The sequence below is a fragment of the Pseudopipra pipra genome, chromosome 2, assembly GCF_036250125.1.
Source record: "Pseudopipra pipra isolate bDixPip1 chromosome 2, bDixPip1.hap1, whole genome shotgun sequence".
In the NCBI taxonomy this organism is placed as follows: domain Eukaryota; kingdom Metazoa; phylum Chordata; class Aves; order Passeriformes; family Pipridae; genus Pseudopipra; species Pseudopipra pipra.
The window spans coordinates 38,369,867-38,397,775 of NC_087550.1; the positions used below are offsets into that span (position 1 = coordinate 38,369,867).

The 27,909-nt window shown below is 43.2% G+C and overlaps 1 protein-coding gene across 1 annotated transcript; it reads left to right on the forward strand.

Annotated features, from left to right (window-relative positions):
* Positions 1 to 1,923: 1,923 nt before the first annotated feature.
* On the forward strand, positions 1,924 to 27,871 carry PANX1 (pannexin 1). The gene is made up of 5 exons (XM_064645085.1): positions 1,924 to 2,225; positions 11,964 to 12,103; positions 21,412 to 21,635; positions 23,128 to 23,798; positions 25,539 to 27,871. The coding sequence occupies exons 1-5, from the start codon at positions 2,045 to 2,047 to the stop codon at positions 25,622 to 25,624; spliced, it is 1,302 nt and encodes a 433-aa protein (XP_064501155.1). The 5' UTR covers positions 1,924 to 2,044; the 3' UTR covers positions 25,625 to 27,871.
* The last annotated feature ends 38 nt before the right edge of the window (positions 27,872 to 27,909 follow it).

A 27,909-nucleotide genomic window follows, 5' to 3' on the forward strand; every position in this document is an offset into this window, starting at 1 on the left:
GCATGAAAAAATAAGTGATAAAAAGACAAAACTTAGTACCGATACATTTACAATATTACTTTGTGGAAAAAGGCAAACCTAGCCTTATGTGCATCATACTGTCTAAGCATCTCAGAAATAGGATCTTATTTGTAGTAGTTTAATGGCAACATTATGTCCAGTGTTTTTTAGTGGGTAGAAGGGCAATTCAATACTAGGAATCACTAAGAATTAACACAGCAAACCAGAAAAACACTTAGTACCATTACATAAATATCTGAGGCACCTGCATCTTGAATGTAGAGTGGGTCAAATCCCCAACCACATCCAGACAGCAGCACAAGACCAGCACAGAATGAACAAGAAAGGGAATCAGTGTTGTAGAAGAGTTTCCACATGAGGTATGATTTCCTTGGATTATGGCTTGGAAAAAATAGAAAGGAAAATTGAAAACAGATAGGATGGTGGGTTTGTAAAGTGACAGTTGAGTGGAGAAGGGAGCAGTTTGTCCTTTTTGGCAGAAGCAATGAGCTGGCAGAGCGTTGCATGAAAGCACAGAACAGGAGTTAACTCTTCATGGGGCAGACAGCCACCACTGTGACTCCTGGGCTGAGAGGGCTGAAGATACTCCAGGTTTACAGAGGTCCAGAAACCAACAGGAAAAATACAAGGGTGAAAATTAAAGTTATTAATTTTCTGACTGACTCTCCCAAAAAGTGACCTCAGAACTGGTGATCAAAGAGTTTGGGTGGGGAAAACACCATAGCACATGGTGGTAGGTTAAGGGCTTGGAGCATCTGTCTAACTGGGGTGGGGAATTGTGTGCTGAGACAGTTGGGGCTCATCAGCCTGGAGAAAGTGGCCCAGTGGATCTTCACAGTGTGTGCAAACAGTTGATGGGAGCATAGCATGGGTGGAGCCAGGTTCTTCTTGGTGGTGCCTTGTGAGAGGACCTGAGCAGATGGGCACAAACTGTGACACAAGAAGTCTCCATCCAAATGCTGCACCTGGGTCAAGGCAATCACAGATATGAGTACAGACTGGGAGAAGAGCTCATTGAGTGAGTCTCCTAACTGGAAGTTCTCATGGATAAAAAGCTGGACATGAGCCAACAGTGTGCACTCACAGCCCAGAAGGTCAACTGCATCCTGAGCTGCATCAAAAGCAGTGTTGCCAGCAGGGCAAGGCAGGTGACACTATCCCTCTACTCTGCTCTCACGAGACACCACCTGAAGTACTGCATCCAGCTCTGGGTCCCCAGCGTAAGGACACAGACATGTTAGAGCACATTCAGAGGAGGCCACAAAGATGATCTGAGTGAGGGCTGGAGCACCTCTGCTAGAATACAGACTGAGAGATTTGGAATTGTTCAGCCCAGAGTAGAGAAGACTCCACAGAGACCTCACTATGGCCTTCTAGTACTTAAATGGGGCTTAAAAAAGAGAGGGACAGCAATGTTTTACAAGGATATGCAGTGGTAGGACTTGGGGAATGGCTTTAAACTGAACAAGGACAGGTTTAGATTAGCTATTAGGAAGAAATTCTTTACTATGAGGGTGGTGAGGCACTAGCACAGGTTCCCCAGAGAAGCTGTGGATGTCCCATCCCTGGAAGTGTTCAAGGCCAGGCTGGACCGAGCTCTGGGCAACTTGGTCTAGTGGGAGGTGTCCCCGCTCACGGCAGGGGATTGGAACTAGATGATCTTTAAGGTCCCTTCCAACCCAAACTATTCTGTTATTCTGTGACCCCTGGGGACACCCCACGGCGCCCGGCATGGCCCAGATCCCCTGCTCCGAGTTGGGAGGGCCGCACGATCCCAGTTCCCGCCAAGAGGCGCGGCCCAGCCCGGGCACAGCATCCCCAGCCTCGCCATGCCCGGGCGGGACCGGTCCAGGCTGCGGGGGCGCTGCGGAGCCGCTCCGGGCGGAGCCCAGCCCAGCCCAGCCCAGCCCAGCCCAGCCTAGCCTAGCCTAGCCTAGCCTAGCACTGCCCAGCGCAGCACAGCCGCGGCGTGCCGGGCCAGGCAGGGCCGTGCTGAGCTGAGCCTGGCCACGCCGTGGCCGCCATGGCCATCGCGCACATCGCCACCGAGTACGTCTTCTCTGACTTCCTGCTGAAGGAGCCGCCGGAGACGCGCTTCAAGGGGCTGCGGCTGGAGCTGGCGCTGGACAAGATCGTCACCTGCATCGCCGTGGGGCTGCCGCTGCTCCTCATCTCCCTTGCCTTCGCTCAGGAGGTCTCCATCGGTAACCCCGGCAGCCCCTCTCCCGGCCCGCGGCAGACAAAGGGCTCGGCGGGCGGGGGGCGGCGGAGCGGAGCTCGGGGCGGGGGGACAGCGCTCCAGGGGTTCCCGCTCGGGGCAGGGCGAAGGGCGCCTTTGAGCCGCGGGGAGGAGAGCTGCCTTCCCGGGGAGCATCCGTGGCAGCAGGCGGTGCCTCCGTGCGGCTCACCCAGGTGTGCTGGGCTTCCCAGCCAGCCCTCCCCGCGCTTCCTGGTGCCCTCCTCCTCCCTGGGGCATTCCCTGGCCGCTGCCGTGCTCCAGCATCTCCCGAGCAGGAGCCCTATCAGCCCAGCCACCGCATCTTCGCCCGTGGGAGCATTGGGGAGCGGTGGAGCCGCGCTGCCCTTTGTTTCCGAGCGCAGTTCAGCCTGGAGCGGGAGCGGCGAGCCGGGATGTGCCCCGTCTACTGCCGTCCCGGCCCTCGGGGTATTTTGCAGTCAGATCTCGAGGTCGTTCAGCAGCTGTCAGGGACAGGTGGCACGGAGAAGGGCTGTCGGACCTCTGCATTTGCACTGCGGGGGCACAGCGGTACCGTGAGGCTGGTCACCGGCAGGACGGGCACTGGGAGAGCTCTCCAAAGCTTTCCCTTGCTCTGCTGCCCTTCTGCAACTGTTCCAATTCAACTTCTTGTGGGACTCGGTAAATGAAGCTGTGCTTTACAGGAAAAGGGCCAAATTCCTAATTATTTTGCTATCTTTCTTTTTTTTACCCCTATTCCCAAGTTACAGAAGTACTTGTGCAGCAGCCCTTGGTGTGGGGAGTGGAACTAGATGATCTTTAAGGTCCTTTCCAACCCAAGCCTTTCTGTGATTCTATAAGAATTACTCTGCATTTAAATAGCACTATATGAATGAAAATTTCAAAAGTGAATAAGCATTACTGTCCATTTTGATACAGGTGTGAATCACAGGACTTCCACCCTTTCAGAAATAGTTTGATTTGCTGCATGTACCTGTTGATTGGCATTCAGTGTTGTATAGCTGATCTACACCGTCTCTAGGATTGAGTCAAGTGAATATCAGAAGAATGGAAACTGGAATAGGGCTGCAAATTAGTGATGAATCTGTGCATAGCATTAATCAGATACCAGACTGCTAAAGAGATAAGATGCCTCAGACTGCTGTATTCACATTTAGCTACACATGTGTTGCAGTAGATGTGGGTTTGACCCAGAGCACTGTGGCCTACAATATCTGCACAAGAGAATAAAGGACAACCAGGCTGGGAATACTAAGACCAGATCTGAGCCCCCCGGCTCCTTTGGTCGTTCAGAAACTGGATGTATACAGCCGTATTCTGTACTCTAACTGGCTGCTTTTAGTTTTAAATCTGCTACTGATTTCCTCCTCTGCACATTTCTTCCTCTTAAAGCAATGAAAAAGAAGGTTTGCACTTCCATATACTAGCTTGTATATGGGCCCTTTAGTTCTTCTTTCTGCTTCTACTCTAAAAGTGCTAGATCCAGTTTGAAATAATGCCTGTATGTCAGAGTTTCTTTTATTTCTTTCATTTTCTTTCCTTACATAAGGAGTGAACACACAGTTGAACTGCATAGCTCAGTAAAATGTGCCTTTCTTTCAGATGAATTAAGTTCTCATCTTTCAATTATTTCAATATTCAACTACTTCAAATTGAATCTGTGACTGCAGTAGATTCATAAAACAAGAATTAAAATGTGTGCTACATCTTGCTTGTGCTTTATTTTGCTTATAATGCTGAGAACCTGTTAGAAGAAAACATGGGGTTAAAAACTGAGCTCTTTTAGTTGAAAAATAAATATGAAAGTATGAGAAATACATCCAGCCCCTGGAGTGGGTGAAACTGCACCACGTGGTTTCCATACAGAAAGTGATAGTATATCGGCCATGCTGCTGTTATGGCTGTTGCCTATTTCCCACACAGTCCTCACAGCTTAGCAGGCTGGCTGCTTATGAGACATCCCAAAGCTGTTTCCATTAAGGCTTTTGGGGAAACAGAGAGGGTCTTGGGGTCTGGATATGCCCAGTTCTGTGAGTTCTGGTGTTCAGCCAAGGATAAAATAAGAGAGCAACAATTGGTTTCAAACACTTCCTGATGTAATCATGCTTTGAAAAAGCTCAGGAGTGCTAAACTGAGAGAAAATGTCAGGGTCCATTTTTAGGTCTGAAAAAGAGCAACTCAGAGGTGGATATGAAAGTGTTTGGTGGAAACACCTGCCTCCGGGTACAAAAACTGAATACCCTTTCCAAAAATGAATGCTCAGCTCCTATTTCTGTTGGGATAATTGTATTCTTCCCACCTCAGATTCTCTTGGCATCTCATCCTGTCACCTTTCCTTCCCTCTCTGCTTTCCTTTCCATTGCAGTGTGGTATTAGCTACCAGTAATTTTCCTCCCCCACCCAGTTGCTCTTAATTGTGAAAAGTGATTAAAATGTTTACAAAGGCCATGGAGGTTTTCTGAAGCCATGAAGTAACTTTTAGTTTTGATAGAAGTTTCAGGAAATAAATGAGATTCCAGCTGAATTGCAGAGGATTTCTCTGCCAGGGGCATGGAAAACCCAGCTGCTACGCCCAGCCAGGGAGCACTGAGGAAACTTCCGAGGTTAGTGCCCATACCCCGCTTCAGCACCCTTCAGGGGCAGGAAGAGATCTAACCTGAGTTTACTTTTGGCTATATTTTAGAAACCCAGATTTGTGAGCATTGTAAGCTGGTTCTGGTAGTGCTTAGCTGTGATTGAGCCATTCTCTGCTTGCCGTGGGAATCTTTGCTGCTTGAAATCCTTTACCTGCTATCTCTTTGCAGCTAGGCCTTGTTTTATACAATTTTTGTAATTTTATATATACTGGAAATGTGAAAATGGAAATAACAATAGAATTGTGAGTATTGTGTTGTACATGCTTATATTCCTTAAGTTATGGCTTGATATTATTTCCTTATATTATTTGGCAGTTCTTGGGTAAACATACTACAGATGAGCTGGTATTATTGTAACAGAAACCATCTAAATGAAGCTAAATCATGTTTTTAATAAGAATAGGTCTGAGTCAGGATTGAGATTCCAGTTTTTGAACTCTGTGTATATTGTGAGATGTGCTTTCTTACTGTAAACAGCTTGGTTGAAAACATAGATATTTATTCCCAAGGCACTGTTTGGAGCAGGATACCACAGCCCTAAGCAGGTAGTCAGACGAGCAGACAAGAAATGGAAACAAGCTGCTTAATTTTGGCAGCTGTTTCTAAGTTAGTTTTGGGAAAAGTATCTGGCTGTCTTGGGTTGAAGCTGAAAGAAAAGCAGATGTGAGAGCTGTCCACTCAACATTTGCATCTTTTCCCATAGGAAGGCAATTGGGAATTGCTCATCTGTGCTTATCACCAAATGATGTTGTTTGACCTTTTGTATTCAACAGCTTTCAGGCACTGCTGTGCAGTGGGCAGTGTGTGCTGGCTGCTTTCACTGCAGCTTTGCATGGGAGGTGATAGCTGGGAAGGGATAAGAGGAGGGAGGGAGACAACTGGAGAGGGGAGAGGAAGGGAATTTTGTGGTGGACACAAAAAGCAGCCTTTACTATGTTTGATTTGGGTGTTGGTTGTGCATGGCTCATACATAGCTGGGATGAAGTAATCCTTGTGTTTTAGCATCTCTGTTTGTTTTATCATATAAGAAAACACCTTGGAAACCTTTTCCAGGACACATAAACCATCACATGTTGAGTGAAGACATCTAAGAAACTTGGTTATAGTCATCATGAAGGCTTGGGTAGTGCTACTGGCTTATCAGTTGTGGCAGAATGTTGGGTTAGGAAGTGCCTGGCCATGGACCAACCCACAGCATCTGCATGAATCTGTCAAAATGTCAAAATGAAGATTTGCTGCACTAAAAGCATCTCATATCCCACTGATGGTCTCTGGTGCATCCTATCCTGCTGGAGGGTGCTCAAAGGTGGGAATGTGTAGCCTTGCCCTACCCTCTACACACCACAGGGTTAATGTCCCCATTGACCACTTTGGGCTTTCCCAGTGGTGACAATCCTTGCTTACCCTGCTCAATTTCCACCTAATTTCTGGGCATTTTTTCCCACACTTTGTTTTTTTTAGTTCACATCCCTGTGGTTGGCTGCCTGTGGGATTTGAGGTGCTTTGGCCAGCAGGAAATGGAGGGTGTCAGTGGGGAACTCTGGGTGCTGCATCCCAACAGCTTCTGTGGGTGCTACGATGGCAGCAGTGCCCATCTGCAATAACCCCTATTGCGTGTCCAGCTGTCTCTCGACACAGGTTAGTCATATTTCTCAAACAGTCATAAGAATAAAATGTATAAAAGAAGAAAATTGAGACACTAAATCACAACTAATACACAAGAAAAAACAGTCTTAACTCTTGAATTAGGCTCCTTTTCTCTCCTGCTACCCCCTCACTGGCCCTCTCTGCTATGTCCCTTCCCCTTCACGTTCACAAGTTGGGGAGGCTTTTGGGAAATAATCCTATCTTGTGACTTCTGTAAGAGCCGGGGGTTAAGGCTGGGTTCAGTTTTAATTAGGCAAAAGACTATTACTATGGCAGCTGCTGGCTGAGAGCTTGAAAAACACCTCCCAGTGCTGCTGAAGCAGGCTCTATGCTAATAGTTGATGTTTGCACACCTTGCATTTAATTCAGCAGGATGCTCTGAAACCCAGGGCCTTAATGACAGAACTGAGTCAACAAGTGTGTGAGTAGCCTCAGTCTGGAGCAACCAGAAAGGCTGTGAACTTCTGTCATCAGATATGCAGACCCCAGAAGCATGTGCTGCTCTTTGGCATATAAGGAGTGCTCAGGACAGACTAGAAGTTCCAGCATCAGGCACAGGTCTGCCTGGGGAGCCAGGACAAACTTGTAAAAGCATTTACTTTAATCAAATTTAAATTGTCATTGGGTGAACATCTTCAACTGTTGGTAAAATTTTTTTCTGTTTAGCTCCTGCAGAGCCAGCTTTACGTTTCCTATGGGAATGATGGTAAGCTGCTTTTGGTGCCAGAGTAAATTAAAAAAGCATCATGGGCCTCTGATGTTGCTTGAGATTTGGGGTATCACCAGTGTTGGCAGTGAAGCTAGATGGTCATCGCCACCATCTTGAGAGGTTTCTCCTGCAGATGAAGGGAAAGTTTTTTCTTTTTCCTTAAGTCTCACTGGAGTGAATTTAATTCACAAGGTTTTTTTCCCCACAAATCAAAAAACCTATCACTCTGAAGGCAATCCTTGATAAACACCCAGATCTTTTATCACTGCATGGTTTTGAGACTCCTTTGAGAGAAAACTGGCAGCCTCATGGAGAGGGAAAGATACTTGCTGGCTTCTCCAACCCACTCCGCTTACGCATTGCATCACATGAGTGTTACATTCTGCTACTACTCCATTGCCAAAGTAAACCTTAGGGAACAAGTTCTTTTCTCCAGTGCACCCATTTGTGTCTCTCCATACTTCCTTCTTCAACGTGGTGTCTATTCTGTTTCACCCAACCTGCCACTTTTGGTCTATGAGAAGCATCTATAATCTAATAGAATCATTCCTACTGGTTTGCTCTTAATGTGTGTGTGTACTCCCACACATAAATTTCATTCTTCTTTGGCATGCATTGAGATATCTTTTGTCAAATTTTAAAATATTTTTTAATATTGTTGTGGAGGATGTAACTTTGGATGGTGCCTGGCAGTCTGTACATTGTCTATGTGTGCCTTGTTTTTCTTGTTTGGGTTTTTCTTTAGTGGCTACTCAAGTGCATAATTCTTGCTAGATAAAATCAGATGTTTGGGTATCATGGCTAGTTCATTTTGCCTTTTGGAAAATTACAGCAATAATTAATGGCTAGGTTTTCCTCCAAGCTTATGCAAATCTTTTTTACAGTGTATTAGGAAACAAATAATTACTGAAGGCTTAGTCCTGTCAACTACAACCATCTGATCCTGGTTCAGGAAAAATAATTCAGCATCTGATTAACATGGATTCTTGGAAGTACTCTATTGCAGAGAGTTAACTTTGTTAATTAGATGGGCAAGTCAGCAGAGAGATGATGAGCCACTGGAGAGGAAACCAGTCTGGCTTGCTGATTTTGCGCTCTCTTTGGTGAAGGATGCAGCCAGAGAATGCTGAGCCCTTGGCTCATCCTGCCTTGCACCTCAGCAAAGCAGTCAAATATTGAACAGGTACTGTCCTTCAGATTTGAGATTTTTCCTTGGGATTCTAAGAGTTTATTTTTGTAGGTAGTTTTCCTTTTTTCAGAAAACACCTACGGGGCAGTAGGGTGGGAATCACAGATGTGTCTTGTATCCTGCTCATTTAGCATTGATAGCAAAATTTCCACCTCCACTGGGCAAAAGGAGCCAGAGTAGGTCCACTGCTTGCATATCAATTCTGAGAAGTCCTAGCTGGGGCTGCGACATTTTCTTTTAGGCACCTGATGGAGGATCCTTTCCAAATGAACTTGCAAAAGTTAGGCAAAGTGGATGCAAAGGTGTTATCCCAGGGCAAAGGATCTCCACCTGTAGTCATGCTGGCTTTTACAGTGCTGTATAGGAGCTGCAGAGGAGCCAGCTGCAGAAGAAGAGGGTTGTCCTGGTACAGATATGGAGGAAATAGCTGGAGGTTTGTTGGCAGAGCACCCACGAAGACGTGCCACAGCTGGGTGGGGCGACAGCTCGTCCTCAGTGCGCGCTGGCTGCAGTGACTCAGACTTGTACTCTGCACTTGGTTGCATGCCTGCAAGTAATCCTTGCTGCCAGCAAGCAGCTCCATGTGGCAATCTTATCACACTTATAAAAGTGACATTTTATTACATGTGGCTGCACACCTGTTGCTGTCTTAGGTTTCTGCAGCTCTTTTGGGTGGTGTCTCTTTAGGATACCATAGTAAGTGGCATTTTTTTAATCCTCATTTGTTTGCAAAAGTATAAATCAGTTGCTCCCCCTCCAAAGCTGATTTAGGACCAGGGATTGCCAAGTATAATGATAAATTGGCCAAAGACTGCTTTGACAACTGCTTAAACAATGCAGTCATTTGTTATTCCTCATCCTTCTTGCTGTGTATTTTATATCTCTGTTGTTATTATGAACTTGTCTGCTGCTTTTCTCTTTCCCCATCTATTACATGTGGGAGCAAAAATGGGAATGGCTTCATGTCACCAAGCTAGGACATTTTTCCTTTGATAGTAGAGGACTAATAGCCTTTCATAAACTAGCTGTGTGCATGACTGTGCACAGTGTGTCTGTGGAAGGCATTTGGCCCTTTGCCTAATTTCTTCTCTAATGAAAACTACAGATTTTCTTTTTAACTTCCTCTAGAATAGCCCAACATTAAGTTAATTATCAGTATAGATCTATTGCTATTATTCCTTTGGAGGGGAGAAGGAAGGAAAAAAAGATGGAAAATTTTGACCATGTTCAGAGACATTTAATGAACTGTGTTCTGTGTATTATGCACAAAAACGTATTCTCTGTTTTAAAGTCTTAACCATTACCACTATTACTGCAAAGTTGTAATTTACATTAACAAGTGTTTACAAACAAGACTGCATCTAGTTAATTAAAAACCAGTACAACAGCTGGAGTGTCCCCAGCTTCTGCTTGATGTGGAGCTCTATCTGCTTGGCTCCCGGGTCAAGTTGCCAAAGGTTTCCAACCTCCATGCTGAAACACCAGAGTTTAGGAGAGTGATGTTAACTGCTCTGCTGCAGCACTGGCATCGCTGGAGCTATTGTGGTATGAAGTTGTGCACATGACGTTATGGAGAAGAAAGCTGGCTGCCTTTTTCATCACTAATTTTGGAGAAAGGTGCTGTTTGCCATTTTCCTCAGTCCTGCCTTTTAAACACTCCATCACTTTCAGTGGTGTCTCACCCGTTAAGGAGAATGAACACATGGAATGTGTTTCTTGTTGTAGATACACAGACATGAATAAGACAAAGCAACACTCCATTGCTCTCCCTTTGAAAGGGTCACTTGTTTGCTGCTTTGCACTGGGCACAGCCAGCAGCTGGAGGTTGGTTAAATGACGAGAGCAGGGCATAAACGGTCCCTATGCAGTCGAGAGGAGACACTCTAATTGCCTGCTTTTTTATTTTCTTTTTCTCCCTCCTTTTTTTTTTTTTTTGTTTTTATTCTGGAGTGTATTATTTCTTGAGCTTCCACAACTAATGGAAATCCCAAAGCTTTGGGAGAGAGCAAGTGTTTGTTTGGTGCCAACTCTGCTAAGTCACATGAACTCTGCTCTCATAAACAGTAACTTGTTTTCCATAAAGGAGGCTTGTGACAGGTCAAATCATGATGATCAAACCATGCCCTTATGATACTACAGCTTAAGAAAGAATTATAATAGTGACTCATATGGAAAGGCTTTTATTCATAGAGCTCCTTGACTACACTACACTGTAAAGAGGCTGTACAAGTTACAAGTGAGTGTGGTTGGCTCCTTTTCCAAAAGAAGTTCTTATTCTCTGAACTAGTGAAAAGACATGGCAAATGATACAATCTTGTATAATATCAATTCCCATAAAGCACACAGCAATGCCATTAGTGCAAATTTTGATGGATATATTGAGGGGAAAAAAAGGTAGCAATCTTTTCCCCCTGTTAGTCTTTCAATATTTGTGAAAATATTGGAAGTTGAACTCTTTGAAGAGTTACTCATGAAAGAGCCATCTCCACTTTGTGTAATCATTTGATGAAATGATTTCTTATTTGAACATTTATGAAAGTCTACTGGAAATGTGTGTGGGGGCATTTGCTTTCACTATCAGAGCTTCAGAAGGAAAATTGAATCCCCTCATTCTGTTTTGCTGGCTTAATCTGAGGAGCCACTGATACTTCATGTTCAGTAACCACTCTTCCTTGTTGAGATATGCTGCAGGAAGTGTCACCTGGTGCCTGGACCTGATCAGAGCAGAATTTGACCCTAAGGCTGATGCTGGCTAAATAGCTGCTCTTGCTGTCAATTAATCCTCTGATCTTAATTTGAAGTTCTGAGCAGCTGGAGAGGTCCTGGAAATGAATGGGGATGACAGTGTTATGTGTGACCTTGGGCACAGCACATCACTGCACTGGTGAGGAGGGGTCTGGCATCCTTTGGAGATATCTGAGGCTACAGTTTCTCTGCCAGAAGTTACAGGAGGAAATCCTTGTTTTCACAGATATAACTTGAACCCCTCAAAATAATTCACAGCCTCAGAGGCAGGAGAAGTGGCAGCACCCTCGGCCAAACTTGCCCTTCCATCACTGCAAGGACTGCCAGGTTGCAAGAAAGGTGTTTGAGGTCTTGTTTCAGTAGATGTGTGACCTGTAGGTTGTGCTTTTGGGCACGATGGTATGTGATGGCAGCTGTTGCCTCAGGAAACCAGCCTCATCTGGTCACACTTTGTATCTGCTCGTTCCCCTTTGGCCAGCCTCAGTTAAGTGCAAGTGAGACAGGTCTTCGAGACCACATTGCTCGCAAAACTTATGGAAATAGGCCTGAAAGATAGGTGCTTCTAATGTTCTATCTCAACCCTTAGGAGACATCAGAGAGTCCCTGTGGGAGTTATACCCTTTGGATGCAGTGGGAACTTAGTGACCCTCCTCCCTCAGAGCTGCTGTGTTATGTCCAGTTGCTTAACCTAATAACTTAGGATACCATAAAATCTGGAGTGTATGCTTTTCTTCCTAAACTTTTCTTCTTTTTTTATAATCTTTTGAGGATGTGATAACCTTTGCTTTGTTTTACCAGGTGCTCAGATAAGCTGTTTTGCACCCAGCTCTTTCTCCTGGCGACAAGCTGCTTATGTGGACTCCTACTGCTGGGCAGCTGTGCAGCAGAAGCAACCATCCCAGAACAACTTAGAAAACATACCCCTGTGGCTGCATAAAGTATGTATAGATCTCCATCTCCTAGAAAAGTTATTCCAACATAGAAATCTACCTTTGCCTCACTTTTCTTACTTCTCTGCTCTGCTGTAGTCCTTGGCTTTGACTTGACTCTATTTTTAGAACTTTTTTTTCCCCTTACTTCCAAAGATGGTAGTAGTGGAGAAGGTATTTTCTGCTTTTAAATAAAGGGTCACCAGTTATCTGACACAAGAGTAATGTTAGGGTTGCTGTGTTGCCTGGAGCTGAATGCTTTACCTGGCTTTAGCCAGGAACTATTTTAAAACTGGAACACAGGACACAACAACTGCCTTAATGCTAGTATCAAAAGCTTATTTTAGGAGAACAGGGTAGTAAAAACATTTTATATTTTTATTGTGTTACACTTGGCCAATTTTGCATGGAGACGGACTTGTGGCAGATAGGCATTTTGGGAGAGATAAAGTTAATCACTGGTACCAACAAGTCTAACCCCTGTCTGCAGTGTGCTCTTCTGCATGTCTGCAGGCTGTTCCCTTTCAAACTGTGAGCTGGCTTTCACTGCTTCAGGTAAATCAGCATCATACTGAATGCACAGAAAGAGACTTATTTTATGGGTAAAAAGTGCAGTGGGTACTAAGATACCTGAGCTGGCTCAAAGCAGTTAGCTGAGCTTTGGCAGGAGTTACAAACAAAGTCAGGGCCATGCCAATGCCTGGAGCTGACTCAGCTCAAGAGGCAGCATTGGCTGGCTCGGGCAGTGCCAATGCCAAAGTAAGAAGTGCTTCTGGGGCTCTGCAAATTTGTGTGCTGCCTTCCCCAGACCTTTTATTACTTGCCCCAGCAAATGTTGAGTTTTATGTGACAGTCACCTGCTGACAGCTCCAAGTTTGCCAGCCATGACAAATAGCTTAGGCAGTCATACTGTTACGATGCAGCCCATGTTATTTTGCTGAGTAGTACTGTCTCGGGAATTGTTGCAATTCCTTAGTGACAGCTTAGTGGTTTGTGATGTTTCCTTGTAAATACCCTGCAGACTGCCTGCAGGAAGTACGTGTGAACAGCAGAGTAAGAGGCTGTAGCAGAGGCTGGGCACCTTGTCTTAACCTCCTAGATCTATGATTAGCCACCCACCCTCCTAATTCAGGCATTGGGAGCTGCAGATGCTGTTTGGAGGGCAGTATTAATTAATATCCTTCTAGTGGTTGTTCCTCAGCTTCCATGCTTTACAAGTTTACAGGGAAGGAGTGGTTACAGCTATTAACAGTGAACTTTGGTTCCCAGTGTGGTATCTGAAGGTGTCTGGTTGTTCTTTGCATCCAAGGCTGACAGGTGCTGCATGACATGGGATCACTTAGGCATGAAGACTGGGCTTGCTTGGGTTGTCTCCCAAATCTTGCACTGCAAGGTACATGCAAGCTCCTTGCTCTGCAGATTTTGGCTAGATAATGAATTTAAAAATGGGCAGAGCAGAGCCTTTTGGGGAGCACAGTGATGTTAATGAGAAAAGGGAGCCTTCCTATGCTCAGGTCAGTGGAGACCTGACTCTGCAGTGCCAGGGCAGGGGTGCACACAGAGGGACAGCAGGAATCGTTAGGCCCAGTTCTTCTTAAGGCAACACTTAAAACTCTTTCTGATTTCTGGACAGCAGGGCTTTTATTTACAGAGCATCTCAGGTTCTTTCCAATACTCTGACTCAGTATCTCACTGTATTGGCATGCTGGAAGAGCTCCATGAAAAGTACTTAAGGAGGCATTATGCAGTTTTGGGAGAATGAGATTGTAGGCGCCAATTCCTGATTAAAATGGATGGATTTTCTTATGCTGTGTTCTCTGTGCTCTGTCAGAAGTGCTGTCAAAGGTTTGCCTGTCAGGGCAGTGCTCAGGGTGGTATAGAGAGTTCTTTAGTGAAGAAGCCAAATCATAACAACCTGCCCTGCTTCTGTTTTAAGCATCTGATTGCCTGGAAGGTTGAAGGTTCAAACCCAGGTTAAATTACAGAGAAGCTGAAAACTTCCCATTTTCCTCCTATTTCAGAGTACAAGTTTGCACTGGGATTTTTGGTTTCTTAAACAGTAAAATGTACGTTTGAGTTCTGGGCAATCCCCAAAGCTTGGTACCTTTACTGGTTGTCCTTTCTGCTCTGGGAGATCTCTCCCAGTGGTTGAATTTATCAGTTTAGAAACTTGTTTTGGAGTGGAGAGGAGGAGCACACTGCAACTTTCTGGGTTCCTTGACTCTCCAGAGATCCGTGTGCTCCTAGAGGGTGCCCAGGACCTCTCTCTATGCAGGACAGGAGTTCTGAAATTTCCAGTGATCCTGGAATAACTCTTCATACTGGATAACCCTGAGGAGAAAGCAAAATTAGTTGTGTACTCAAATGCACAATTCATTAAACAAAATACCTGCAGGTAGATAAATGTAAAGAAGAGACTGTGGTAGGTTGTGCCCATATTCTTGGTTTAACGCTAAGATTTCCTCCTCTTTGTCAGTGAAAGAGCTGTCAGAATGATTATATGGTTGAGTCCTCTGACAAGACTCCTCTTCAGGTTTGTCATTGATGAAACCTACTGTGATCAGGCTTCACTCTTCTGTTGTCTCTGTTTTCTTCTGGGATTGTCCATTCAGGCTTAATTCCCTTAGATGTTTCTTGTGTCTGTCGGAAGTGTCAAAACAGACATACTGGTTTCTAAAGATGAGTAGTAAATAGAGACAGACAGTGGTGAGGTGGGATAGAGGAGATATGTGTTTGTTCCTGTGCAGATAGTTCGCTTATTGTCTCCAAAGGTGAGTGCTGCACTTGACAATTTGTTTTAGTAAAACTTGTCTTGATCCTTAACTGGAATATAGACAAACTTTTGGCCATTGTGTGTGGGCAGTCTAGTGGTGGAGGAGACTGCACTATGAAGCCTTTTTAATCCATAGTGCACAGAAAAATTTATAAAACTCACGCAGGAGAACAGTGAGCATCATCTTACTGGGTCTTGATAGCCGCTAGACATGACAGCAACCAAGCAAGTTGAGAGGTAGTTGAACACTGAGCGATGACCTCTTTATAGCCCTGAAATCTGGATTGCTAGGGTGGAGCTGCCTATGATCAAGAGTCTTCTAGGGATAGATCTTCATGGTCTTAAGCTCTGCCAGGGGAGGTTTAGGTTGGATATTAGGAAGAAATTTTTTACAGAGAGAATAATCAGACATTGGAAGGGGCTGCCCAGGGAAGTGGTGGATTCACCATCCCTGGAGGTTTTTAAGATGAGACTGTATGTGGCACTTAGTGCGATGGCCTAGTAACCATGGCGGTGTTGGATCAAGACTTGGATGTGATGATCTTAGTGGTCTTTTCCAACCTGATTGATTCTATGATTCTATGATTTTTTTAATTACTCTATTTTCTAGTCTGTTATTAGTTAATGACAAAGAGGAAGATAAAGGTAAGCAAAGTAGAGGTAAAGGGAATAGAGAGTTGTTCAGAAGGCAGCAATTTGTACTGTGCAGGCAAACAGTTCATGTGACTGACAACAGAGAGAAGAGGTCTTCACACATGGCACAGCTAGGAGAGGTCAGTCATCTGGCTCAGATCTCTCTCGAAGTGCAGGGCAAGTGCTGTGGGACCTGCTGAAAGCATTGCATACATAGAGTGGGTCTGTTGTGAAACTTAAGTTGTCAAAAACCCTTACTTTTTGTAAAAGAAGATTTACAATGAACCTTGTTCTTTGAATTACTTGTCTGTGAATACACCAAAAAACCCCTCAAGATTATTATATTCATGGTATAGTTATAATCATGATTGTTCTAGTTAGTGTTTGTACAGCTTCTTAGTTGACTGAGGACTCCTTGTGTTTCACCTATAAACCCTACCCAGAGGGATTAAGGGCTGTCAGAGTAAGGAAGTCTGAATGCAGATGTGTTTATGAACAATTCTTTGAGAGTGTAGTGTTAGAGCTACTTCAATCTGTTGCAGTCATGCACTTTACTCGTAAGAGAGAAGCAGCAATCTGTTGATGTAAAAGAGTGAGTTAATATAGTTCAATGGGAAATGAGACAGTGGTTTAATAAGATTTGGTGGGAAGATACACTTCATTATTTAGTGCGTGGAGGATAGAATCAGACAGAACTGTAGGGGGATCCTCCTGTTGAGTCATGAGGTTCAGAAAGGACCCCCTTGTGTTCTAAACTCCTCTTCAGAGGGGAGTTCAGACTTAGTTGCTAGATTCAGACTTAGTCCCAGACTTCTGCAACAGTTTATTTCTAAAGGATTGTGTGTGCACAGTCAATCCTTTATATCACTTAGCTAAGATTTCAAGGTTTAGCATGCTTTTGGTCACTTACTGACAATGTGTTATGGCAAGGAATCTCCCAGCCTTGAGGAGTAACCTTGAGAGGTATCCGTACTCAAGGTAGGCAGCCTGCAGCCATTCAGGAAAGCTCAGCAGGCCCTGGGCTGCTCACTGATATAGAGTTTGATAATTGACTTTTAGTCAATCTGTATACCAGCAAGAGGTCTGGGTCACCGTTCCAGACAGCCCTTGACTACCAAGTTGCCATCTGTCCACCAAAGTCCAGAATAAGCTGGATGCAGCCATCACAGCCTACACTGTTGAGTATGGCTTGAGCTAATTGAAACTGGTGAAATACAGTTTTTCGGCTATATCAAAACAGAAAGTATTTAACAGGTGGGATATGGTGTGGTTTGAGATTCACTAGTAGGTTTGAAGACAGGATAGGATCTCAATCAGAATGATGAGTCATTTATAGCTGTTTCTTCTGAACACCAATGAGACGTCTCCCATTGCTGCAAACAGGAATAGGTTTGTATCCAGAGGGAGTTTAATACCTTTGCTTCTGGAAACATGTAATTGCCATCATTGGCCTGTTTGGAGAAGCCTTTGCTTAGGCTCTTCCCAGTGACAGAAATTTGGAACTGAAGAGGGAGGCAGACACTTCACCATGTTCATATATTTTAATGAGAAATATTGTAATGTCAGGTGAGGGAAGACACTTCAGTGCTTCCTTCTTTGTTGAATACTATCTGCAAATTAATTTTCTCAAACCTGTTATCCAGACCTGTGCAGCTTAAAGCTTTGTGCTATTGTACTTGTGCTATTGTTAGTCTTTGACTGTGGTCAGATATGGTAGAAGTCAGAATGCTTGCAATCAGCTTGTATGGTGTTTGCCAAGAGGAAATAAGGACTGAAGATGCAGTAAAATTAGAAAACTGTAGTTTTCTAAATGCCATTAAAGTGGTTTTCATCTTCTGCCAGCCATCTTTATCCAGACCTTGGCAAGCTTTCTGCAGACTTGGTCCTTGAAAATGCCTTTTATGTCAGTCCATCAACACCCGCTATATTTTTTCTGGATGATAAAAGTGTATTTGAAGTTACAAAGAAGTTATTTAAATGCCCTTTTAACTTATTTGCTGCATATATACTGTGTTTTAGAACAGTTGAAGCTGGTGATGTTATGTAATAGGCTGTTTTGTGTTTTAGTCTGATTTTATTTTTCACCTTCAGGAGAGTGTGGTGCCCAATGCATCTTTAAAAGACAGTTTTGTGATTCCAACATCTTGTGTGCTTAAGCAAACAGATTACTGGAACACTTCTTCTATACCCATGCATATGTTCTGGCTGAACAGTGAGCTGGTTACTAACAAATTTACTTAAACTGCCTATAATGTACACTCAGCTCAAAGGCTTGTGAAATGAACTGCAGCAGTACAGAATAAGGGGCAGCAAACCTCTTGGCTTCCTAGTGTTCTGCTTCCTTGGGAACCTGCTGTCCCACCCAGTGTGCTGTCAGACTAAGGGTCAAGCAAGGCAGGAGAACCTGCTTCCATCATCTTTAGCTTTCAGGAGCTCAGCAATACTTACCAGAAAACACGGGGGACTGCCATTCAAGTCCCTGGTATGTGTGCCACTCATTTTGTCTGTCTCATACTGAATGTTAATCAAACAATAGCTGTATCTGGTACCTTCCAGAATCTCAGATTAGCTTAGTTGAAGCTTTGCTACTGTGTTTTTGAGCACCAAGCTCAATGGGCTCTTGCCTGTCCTTTTCTCCTTGCAGCTGGGTGGCAGTGAAGACTGAACATCCAAGTTGAAGATGTGTTGTAGCCCTCAATGTACTTTCACTAATGAAGTTCAGAAAGGATCATTTTGAGGCATTTGATGTTTTATCTATTCTAATGTGTCTGTTGTAATCTGCTTTCAGAGGACCTTTCTTCAGTTATGCAGTCTCATACCATTGTGAACTTTCTGTTGAAAAGGAACTTGATAACTACACAGCAAAGGAAAAACTGAGTTTTACTTCTAAGCCAGTATCTTTCTTTGTCATGTCTTTGACCACACAGTACTTGGTTGGTGGCACTTCCCATTTAACTTCAATCCTGCAAACTAGCCAGGATTGAAGTAGCTTTTTCTCCTTGTGTATTTGGTGCCTTGGAAGCAAATAAACCTTAAAACTATAAACCATAAAAGAAAAGTGGGTGGCATATGGTCATCTGTGCATGAATTCCATGGAGTCCTCTTCTTAAAATGGCAAGTCATTATGTGTGACTGTAAAATGTAGTCAGACGAGCTGGATAATCTGAGTCTGTTGCTCTGAAACCTAGGACTCGTGCCAGATAACTTTGCATTTTCACTTCTGCCTGTTGGTTCAAGGCCTTAGTTTTTAATGATTCAAAACAATTTGCTAGTTATCTAAGCCTACTGTTAACAAATAGAACAAGCGTATCTTTCATTTTCAAAAAAGCCAGAATCCGAGAAGGATGGAGTCGTGCGTCAAGTGCTGTGGAAGGGCTGACAAATACAGGCTTTTGTTTCCAAACAAAAAGAGCTGGACTAATGGTCACGCTGCTGCTCTGGTTTTGAGACCATTCAGAACAGAGCTGCATAGTGTTTTCTCATGCTGCCATAAGCTACAGCTTTGGGAGTGATGAGAACCTGGCAACGGGAAACCCAGCAAATGCATGGCAAATGTGCCTTTGCCCCAGTGGTGTGATGCTTCTAGGTGAGGAGGCAGTGGTGAAGGAGTTGGGGAGAGGAGGATGTGCAAGAGAAGATGGCAGAGGCAGGTTTTCTTAAGGCAACAGCCCAATGAGGTAGGGGAGATGGGGGGACTGAAGGAGATCTAGGGCAGAACAAGAGGGCTGATGCCAATTTGCTACACAAGTGCAGAGTGTACCCACAGTCTTTCAAGGTATAAAGGAAGAGATGGAGACTGGGACAATGGAGGTTTGGGGCTGTGACCTCAGTGTGTCAACTGTCTTGCCTCTTGCCACATGTCTTGTAGGACTTGGGGTAAAGAAGTCTCAAGGATGAATGGGATACCACTAGTGGCATTTCCACTTTTGAGGATCAGAAATGAAATTCATAAATCTCCTATGCCTGTAAAATTTTAAGTGAGTGAGTAGTAAAGCCAGGTGGTATAAACCAATGTAAGGGGCTTTGGTTGCTCCTTACCAAGTCACATGTTTCTTCATTGTTTCTTTCCCTACCTGGTACCAGTGGAAGGGAGCTCAGAGGTGTATGACACAGAAGTAAGTGTAGTCAAACAGGCTTTGCAGCAATTTCTACATAATACAGAATTCAGAGAACTGACAGAGCCTGGACATGCAACCATAAAGCTGTGGGTAGGCCAAGGCATCCAGGACTCAGACCTCTGAGACCTGGTGGCATTGTCCACAGGGATAAATAAGGAGAGCAGATTCTTGTGCTGTTGGGCTTGAATTGATGAGATGTTTATAAAAACATGCTGGACGTGCCAGAGCTTTACATCTCAATTGGAAAGGCTAGACCTGGAAAAAAAGAAAATGATCTGAGGTTATCTGCTGTGTGCAAAGAGGAAAGAGAGGTGGTAGTGGGGGCAGAGCTCTGGACAGTTTTTATGGGCTGCTGGGGCTAGGAGAAGTCAGTTTTTATTTATGATCTAATACATCACATGCATTCCTACTATCAATAATAACACAGGATTTAGCTTTAATGGTAGATTATATTAGAAGTAACTTTCCTGAATAAAATGTTCAGTAACATAAAATTACCTATTTTGTGCATGCAAAACTTTAATCTTTCTTCATTAATGCAAATACAAGTTAACACAGTAATATTAGGTTCAGATTCTCATCTTGTTAAATACCTACAAATGTAAGTGGAGCTTTTCCGCTGGCACTGATTAATGACTTCAGTCCAAGTTTCCTCTAAAATTCTCCACTGGCTTTTTCAATGACTGTGCATGTGCACATGGCTATAACACTTAAGATGCCTTACATCTGTTTCACATTTATTCACCAGAACTAATTTAAAATTCATTCAGAACTCATGCTAGATTTGAGTTCAGTGTGCTTGTTATCAAAAGCTGAATGTAATGAATTAGAGTTTGGCCGAATTTGCAGTACATTTCATTAACTAACTGCTTGTCTAACCAGATCTTACATCATGTCTCTGTAAGGGTAATGTTATGTATGATTGTACACCTTGAATTTAATGTCAGAGTAGATAGAAAATACCATCTTTCCAGCATCTGGAGGGAACTAGAGTTAAAATCTCATGATAAAAACCTCCTACTTGCTTATGAGTAGAAGGAAGATGGAAAGACTTAAAACTGTTGTATTTTATACCTGCTTCAGCCCTTTCCCTAAGCAATGGGGACTGTGTAAAGGCTGACTTCTCAGTGCTGCATTAACACCAGATGATTCTGGTGCTGTATGTTGGTTTCCATTTAGGAGTTACCTGAAAAGAAATACTCTGAAATATTGCAGCCAAACTTACATCCTTTACAGTTATTGTACATCATGCACTCTAAACAGACGTGTTTGCAGGCAGATGCAGAGCTATTATGGGTCTATTCATTAACCTCCTGACAGCTAATGGAAAGCAGGAGAGATTTTGCTGGTGTTTGGAGCATTCTAATTGCTATGAACAGTAATGACATGTCTGGGAGGGGGTGTGACACTATCCTCTTCTTCCAGTCAGCCTCTGTGATAACTGCTTTGCTTTGCTGTTTCTTGTTGCCCAGGTTAGTGCTGTGTTTCTCAATGTCAGCTTGAGTAGTGCAGTTCTGAATATGTTTGTGTGTTTGTTTGTTGTGGTTTTTTGTTTGTCTGCTTTTTGTGGGGGGGGAACTCTAAGCAGCAGCAAGGTCACTGGAGCTGTCTGGAAAGAGATTTTGCTTCCCTGCATATCCCAAAACCTGCAAAAGTGGGTTTTACTAGAAGGATTTAAATAAAATGTAAGGAATTTAATAGGCTTATAGGGAACTTAATACTTATAGGGAATGATTGGCTGACTTATTTTGTATACAGGTGAAGCTTAATGAGGATTTTTTTTCTCCCTTCAGTTCTTCCCATACATCCTGCTGCTCGTTGCTATCCTGCTGTATCTACCATGTTTGTTCTGGCGCTTCACTGCAGCACCTCACCTTTCCTCAGACCTGAAATTTATTATGGAAGAACTTGACAAAGCCTATAACAGGGCAATCAAAGCTGCTAACAGCATTCGCAGTGGAGACCCCAGGGATCCTACTGACTTGGTTCCAGCTGTTAATGAGAACTTGACACAGAGGTAAGATGTTGGGGCTTAGCTTTCTTTGCTCTTTTCCTCAAGTTCTTAACAGATGTGACGTCTGTACTGTCTTAGAAATTTATTGCAAAGGTTTGAATGGTGACCTGACATACTTAAATTTGGTTAAAAAAAAAAGAAGATACCTGAAATGATTACTGTGGGCACTCGGAGCTGGAGCTTATAACTTTTTTTTTTCAAGGAAAACATGTAATGAGCTTTTCAGATTACTAACTACCTGAAATGTTCTGATTTCTTTAGTTGTAGTAGGTGTTAAGTAGTTTTACCCACCACAGTGTAAGAAAACAGAGATGCTGCAGTCCTCAGTTCTTAATGTTCTTGCACACTGTGAGTCAGTTACTTGTCATCTCCGGTCCTTTAAGATCTAGGTCTGCAAAGCTTCTGATCAAATTAAAAAACAATAAAAACTAAATACCAAAAGCAACCTCTCCCCTCTCTGATCACATTGGTGCTCTGTTCTGATCAGATGCAGTTTCTGCTTCCTTCTACATCAGGGTACCTGTTTCTCTCTGCGTATGGGGGTTATACTAGGGACTTAGGTCCATTCTTTAAAGTGTGGAGTTAGATCTTAACAAGTGAGAAGCCTTCCAGTGTTCTGTTATTGAACAAGTGCTTGGGAAGTCTGATTTTCCTCACTGATTTGCTTACTAGACTTGTTTTGTATTGGAAAAGAACAAAAATTTTTTTTTGCCATGAAGTCTATACTCTTTTTCAATTTTCTAATGTTTGAGCTCTTTTGACTCTTAAGTGACTTTTCTGTATTAGAGTGACAATATTCTTCAATTATTTACTATTCTGTTGGTCTTCTACTGACTTGAATAAAACTACCCTTGATTTACCCCAAAAGAGGATGCAGACCTGTTGGAGCAGGTCCAGAGAGGGTCACCAAGATGATTAGAGGGCTGGAACACCTCTCCTATAAAGACAAGCTGAGAAAGCTGGGGTTGTTCTACCTGGAGAAAAGAAGGATCTGGAGAGAGCACATTGCAACCTTCCAGTACCTAGAGGGGATCTACAAAAATGCTGGAGAGGGAGTTTTTTGAAGGGTATGTAGTGACAAGATGAGGCAGAATGTCTTTAAAAGGAAAGAAGGCAGGTTTAGATTAGATATTGGGAAAAAATTCTGTGAGAAACCTGTGAAAAACCCTGTGAGAGTGGTGAGGCTGGCACATGTTGCCCAGAGAAGTTGTGGATGCCCCATCTCTGGAAGTGCTCAAGGCCAGGTTGGATGAGGCTTCAAGCAACCTGGTGTAATGGAAGGTGTCCCTGCCCATGGCAAGGGGGTGAGGCTTGGCTGGAAGTGTATGATTTCTAAAGAACTCTTCCAACCCAAACCATTCTGTGATTCTATGATTTTAAGAGGGATTTCAATCTTGTGTTTATTTTAGATTACTAGATTTTATTGATGTTTGAGGTAGGTGAATGCTGCAGCATCTGCTCTATATGATTTGGTGTTTTTTTCTCTCTTTTCCAGTTTGTGGGAAATATCTGAAAGCTACTTCAAATACCCAATTGTGGAGCAGTACCTGAAGACGAAGAAGAATTCCAGATGTTTAATAATTAAATATATTACCTGCCGTTTACTCACACTAGTAATTATTTTCATTGCATGTCTCTACCTGGGCTACTACATTAGTCTCTCCTCTCTGAGTGATGAGTTTCTCTGCACTATCAAAACTGGGATCTTAAAGAATGACACAACTGTTCCAGAAGTGGTTCAGTGCAAGCTTATTGCTGTTGGTGTCTTCAAGGTACTCAGCTATATTAACCTGATAGTCTATCTGCTAGTGATGCCACTGGTAGTGTATGCAATGTTTGTCCCATGGAGGTGGAATTCAGGTATTCTCAAAGTGTATGAAATCCTGCCAACTTTTGATGTTCTGAAACTTAAGTCAAAGTGTTTTGATGACTTAAGCCTTTACCTCCTCTTTCTTGAGGAAAATGTGAGTGAACTTAAATCATTTAAATGCCTCAAAGTGCTGGAGAACATTGCAGTTTCTGAGAAGTTTGATATCATGCAGCTTTTGGTAAACCTTGGTACTATTAAGACTGATACCATAGATGGGAAGCCAGGGACAGCTGAGTTGGAGAAGCCTGAGGAAACAACTACAGAAGAGCTGGAAAAAGATGCAACAGAGCTACAAGGTAAGCTGATCTAGATATGTATTCCTACCAAAAACATTTTAAAATATTCTGTAAGACAATGGACCCACCTAGTCCTTGCTATATTGTCTGCAGTATAACTGCTATAACCTCATGTCTGTGCCAGAAGATTGTGGTGTTGCAAGTCAGTGACACAGGCTAGACCCTGAAGTGTCTGTTAGGTTGTTGGTCCTTGCTAACACATCTGCTCGAGCACCAAGAGGCTTCAGCTGTCTGAACTTGAACTTCTTACAACCCCCTGTACAGTAGAAGAGCACTAGATTGGTCTACAGTAGGTTGTGCTTGAAGAAGCTCCAGTAAGAAAGTTGGTGGTTTCAGGACTTTTTTTTTTTTTTTTTTCAGAAATTAGCTCCGAAGTGTAGTAACTGCTGCTTCTGCTTCTCATTCAGGCTTTGGCAGAAGTCTTAGGTGAATGTAAAAATAATTCTGATGCTCAGAAATGCTGCTGGCAGAGGAAGAGATGACAAAAGAAGGGAAGTGGGACTGTGGCCAGTGAACACGCTCCTGTTCTGTCTTACACAGAGAGCGAGGAATACTGCATGTAAAGTGATTTTTGCCAAAATGGTCAGAGTCAATCTGAATTGATGCAAAGATTTTCTGAATATCCCACCAGTTCACAGACACGATAGGCTCTGAGCAATCACTCCTATATAAGATATAGTCTAGGATTCTGTCCTAAAAAGTGTGGCATATCTTAATTGTGATTCCAGTTCCATCCTCAAGTGCAGAATTAGAGAAGCCAAATATCTAGGGAGAGGCAAAAACCAAAAGGTTTTACAAAGTCCTTCACTCCTTGAAGTGATTATGCCTTAAATGTTTGGCGGCTGACCTGAGTAGGTGAGCATAATGCTGGGGGCAAATTAAAGAGCTGTTTCAAAGGCAGGAAAAAAATCTGTTTTCTCTTGAGAAAGTCTGCCCTGTACTTAATAAAAAATAAGCAGCAGTACTCAGGTGCTGACTTCTCCTCTGTACTTAGGTCAAGAAGTTATGGTAGGCTGAGATCTGGTAGGCTGAGATCTGGAGGAGAAGTCAATTTATATAAGCAGAATTATTTTCGAACCAGAAGAAGCATTTCTGGCAACCAGCACTAGTACAGCAGTTGGGAGTAATTCTGACAGTGTATAGTTTTTCTTGTAAATGTGTCCCTTTATGAAAGGTGGGTGGGTTTTGGTAGGAGAATGTAAGAGCCCAAGGTGGAGGTCTCTGCTCAAGGAACTGAGAAAGTTAATAGAAAATCCTACTCAATTTTAGCTGAAAGCAGAACTTTTGAGACCATTTTCATCTCACAAAAAACACTTGTAAGACTTTTGTCCAGAACAGAACAAACTCGTGCTTGTAGCTCTGTTAAAATGCATTGCAGAAAGAAGCTGCTGTTTCATGACCAGCTAGTGCAGCCTTCTTCTGCCTGGGGGCAGCTGCAGGCTTCACCACCCATCATCAAGGCTTCACCCGTGGCTCATCAGATTTTCTTCTGTGGCATCAGCATGTTTTAATTAGTAATCAACAAAACAGTTTTAACAAAAGAGTGGTAGATACTCTCTGGGCTAGAGATGTACAGGGCATCCTGCAGCTGGGTGCCGCATCGAGACAGCCAGGGGCAGCTGAAGGCAGCACTGGACAGCCAGCAGTGCAGGACGAGCTTGGTGGCAGTTCCTTTGTACACAAGAAGATCTTGAGTGGTTTTATAGCTCATTCACTTCTAAAGTTTTACTTTCTCTGTAGTTTTGACAGACCATAATGCAAGTGGCAATGTGAATCCGAGAGAAGACAAAAGACTTCGCCAGAGACTTATAGATTCTTCATGCTGATGCTTCCCTGCTGCAGGAGGCAGGAGCTCTGTTCTGCGGGAAGGCTCCTCCTCTGCCTCTGCTGTGCTCAACACAAGGTGCTGCTCTTTGAATGCGACCGTCTCCATCGCCTGACAGTTCCCCAGAGGCCAAACTGGTTTACAGACTACTTGATATATATTCAGGAGTCATATGCCTGAAAAAGCAGGTTGTAGACTTTCATTGTTTATTAAAAAAGACCCTAAACAAACCACACCCAAGGAGCAATAAGAATAAAAGATTTCTCTCCTGAGTGACAAGTGACGTGCATTGAATGCAGTCGAAGCTGGCAGCTGGAAAAAGCTCACACCACACTGTACAGGGATGGCAAACGTAACCCTGCATGTAACAAAAAGAGATGGCCACGTTGCATCCTGAAGTGTTGGTCTGCTGGGAGTGGCCATCTCAGTTCTGGGGTTTAAGTAAGGTAACTTTGGGCTCTCTGCCCTGGAAAAGGGGGTTGGGAGATGGGGTTTTTTAGTGAGTCTAGTTAATCTGTACCAGGTGGTGGCTGGCCACTGATATTGGCTGTGTCTTCATGGAAAAAGTAGAGGTTGCTCTGCAGCCTGAGATGTCTTGGTTAGTCATACCAACATTCATGTCTGGTATTAAGTACGTGGCACTGGTGGAAAAGAAACTACAAACAGGCTTAGAATAAGGGAGTACTGTAAACATTAGAGATTTTGAATTTTCCATGCGTTAATAAATTAATAATGTCTTAACACCTTTTTTTACAAAATGTACTGATATGTAAGCTAAACATTAGTTTAATTTCTCTCTCTTAGTTGTTTTGGTCTTAGTGTCTAACAAATCTGCCTTGGCGTTTTGGACCGAAGATCAGTGAAGTTGGTTCCATTGTTGTAATGCTTTGTTGAAGTTGTTTTGTAGAGGTTTTATGCGTGGAAGCTTTTTCGACATGTTTGTAGTATCAAATGCAATATTAGTTTTGTTGTTTTCCAAGCCATGCTTGAGAAGACAGACTTACTTGTATTACAGTAGCACCTGAATGCCTCAGCAGAGCCAAACACTTGATAGCCATGGTGAGGTAGATGTAAATACGATGAAAGGTGGTTCTCCCCACACACCATGTGACTGTATTAAAGATAAGATGCTGAAGTGGATTGGAACAGACAAGGGGGAGTGTTTTTACACTGGAAAACTCTCCTGGTTTGTTATTGAACTCTTTGGAGAAAGCAGTATTCAGCTTTAATGTTGTCCCTTGGGCCCAGGACCTCAACCTTCAATGAGTATTAAAATGACCTTTGGCTTGAAATTTTAGATACAAGATAAGGTAGATGGGGGGTGAAGCACTGCAGTAGTGTGTATGTTTCACAAATGTTATATGCTGATTTGTTTTTCTGTATTGTCCATGTAACTGAAATTATTTGCCTTTCACCTCTTCCAAGTTGTCTTTTTAACCTGCCCAGAAGTAGGACTTCTTTTATAGCTAGATAGGATGTCCCTGTTCCAGTTCCTCTGTGTCACCCACTGTTGTGATTTTGTCTGTTAGCATTCTGCATGTGGCTGTGGATGAGGGAAAAGCAGAAGTGATTGGTGTTACCATTTTTGCACAAAACTCTTTCAAAGAGAGTGCACCTACTTGAATTCAGCAGCTGTTGTTGAACAAGTGGATCCAAAAGTGCTGCCATACTATACTTTGGGCTAGCAATACAAGAACTTTTCAGTTATTATATGACTTTTAGCTAAGACAAGCCTTATTTTAAAATAAATCTTTAAAGCCATAGTATTATGCTACCTCTGCACAGGAGAGCAGCACAGCTGCAATCCTAATGTCTGTTGCATTACCAGCAAGAAACAGGGCTTGTGTTGGATAGTGGTGGTCCAAACTGCTGAATTTTTTTGCCATACTTCTGACAGCAAACCTACAACCCCTCTGACCTTTTCTAGATTCTTTGTGGCTGTGCTGATGTGTTGCTGATGGTCCTTCATAAATGGGCAATGCAAGTGCACGTTGTGCATTGTGTGTTTTGGACAAGGAGCTATAGTGCAATAATAAGATTTTGTGATGTGGATGTATTTGAACTGTTCGATGTAAGTAGAGTTCTCAGTCTTTAAAATTCAAAGCTCCTGAAAGCCATGTGTTCATGTTTCAAGTTGGATATGTACTTAACTTTTTACTAATTCCCCTTTTGTATTTAAAAATATGACTTGCTGCAGTGAATCTCTTGTTGTCTCCTAAAGTGCTCAATAAAATACATATAAATTCTCCTTGGTTATTTAAATAAATCAGTTCTGTGAACTACAGC